Source organism: Penaeus monodon, chromosome 15, assembly GCF_015228065.2.
Source record: "Penaeus monodon isolate SGIC_2016 chromosome 15, NSTDA_Pmon_1, whole genome shotgun sequence".
NCBI lineage: Eukaryota > Metazoa > Arthropoda > Malacostraca > Decapoda > Penaeidae > Penaeus > Penaeus monodon.
The window spans coordinates 8,145,788-8,146,616 of record NC_051400.1 but is presented as its reverse complement, the minus strand read 5'-3'; the positions used below and the strand labels follow the sequence as shown (position 1 = coordinate 8,146,616).

At 38.1% G+C, this 829-nt stretch overlaps 1 protein-coding gene across 2 annotated transcripts in view; it reads left to right on the top strand.

The window, feature by feature from the left end:
* LOC119581727 overlaps nt 1–829 on the top strand; it is a gene marked incomplete in the record, with an annotated part of 43,949 nt that overhangs the window by 34,408 nt on the left and 8,712 nt on the right. For both annotated transcript variants that reach the window (XM_037929854.1, XM_037929855.1), the window contains 1 exon segment: nt 621–796. In XM_037929854.1, the coding sequence (XP_037785782.1) occupies nt 621–796 (176 nt within the window).

Below are 829 nucleotides of genomic sequence, written 5' to 3'. Positions count from 1 at the left end.
TTTGTGTAGCTCTTATGACCTAAAGGGATTTTTCAACAGACTGTTGCCAGTGGAGTCATTCTGTAAACAAATTAGCTTCTTTTGTGATGCAGAAATCTAATTAATATTAATTACGGGCTTATAACTAATATAAAGTATCAGTTCTATCATAATGTAAATATTCAAATAGATTTTGCTGATTGAAAACTTTGACACGAGGGAAATTATTTTATCAGAAGGCGTTTAGGCATGTTTCCTTTTTTTTTTTAATATGTTTTAGCAGACATATTTGTACACAAGAAGCTCTGTAAACAGATAGCTCTATCAATAAGATATTTTTATTGTTAAATGCATAAAGAGAGTGATATAAAACATTATTAAGATGTGCTTCATATCCACGTAAAATCTTTGATGTACAATAATCAACTCTGATGTTCAAGTACATATTGTAAAGGCAAAAATAAGTTTAGTTACCAAAATAAGTTTAGTAAATCAGAAGCGAAAAATAAAAGAAATGACGTCAACAACACAGAAATTACACATCAGATGAAATTGTAATCACAATACACGCACAGAAACAGGTACTTCCTCACACTATTCTAACGCACACTTCTCCCCTTTCCTCCTTCGTCCTTCTGTAGCCGGAACTAGGGGCGTGGCCTTCGAAGTGACCAATGACGGGGAGAATGGCGAATCCCTAATCAAGAGACACCCGCCCAAGAAGTTCCAGAAGCTCGAGGATTTGCAGCAAGGACCAGCTCTCACGCAGGAGAAGTTGGAGGAGAAGCAGGCCATTGCTGAGCGCCGTAGACAGGAGGTAGGTGGGGGGGGGGGGGAGGTTGAGTTGGTG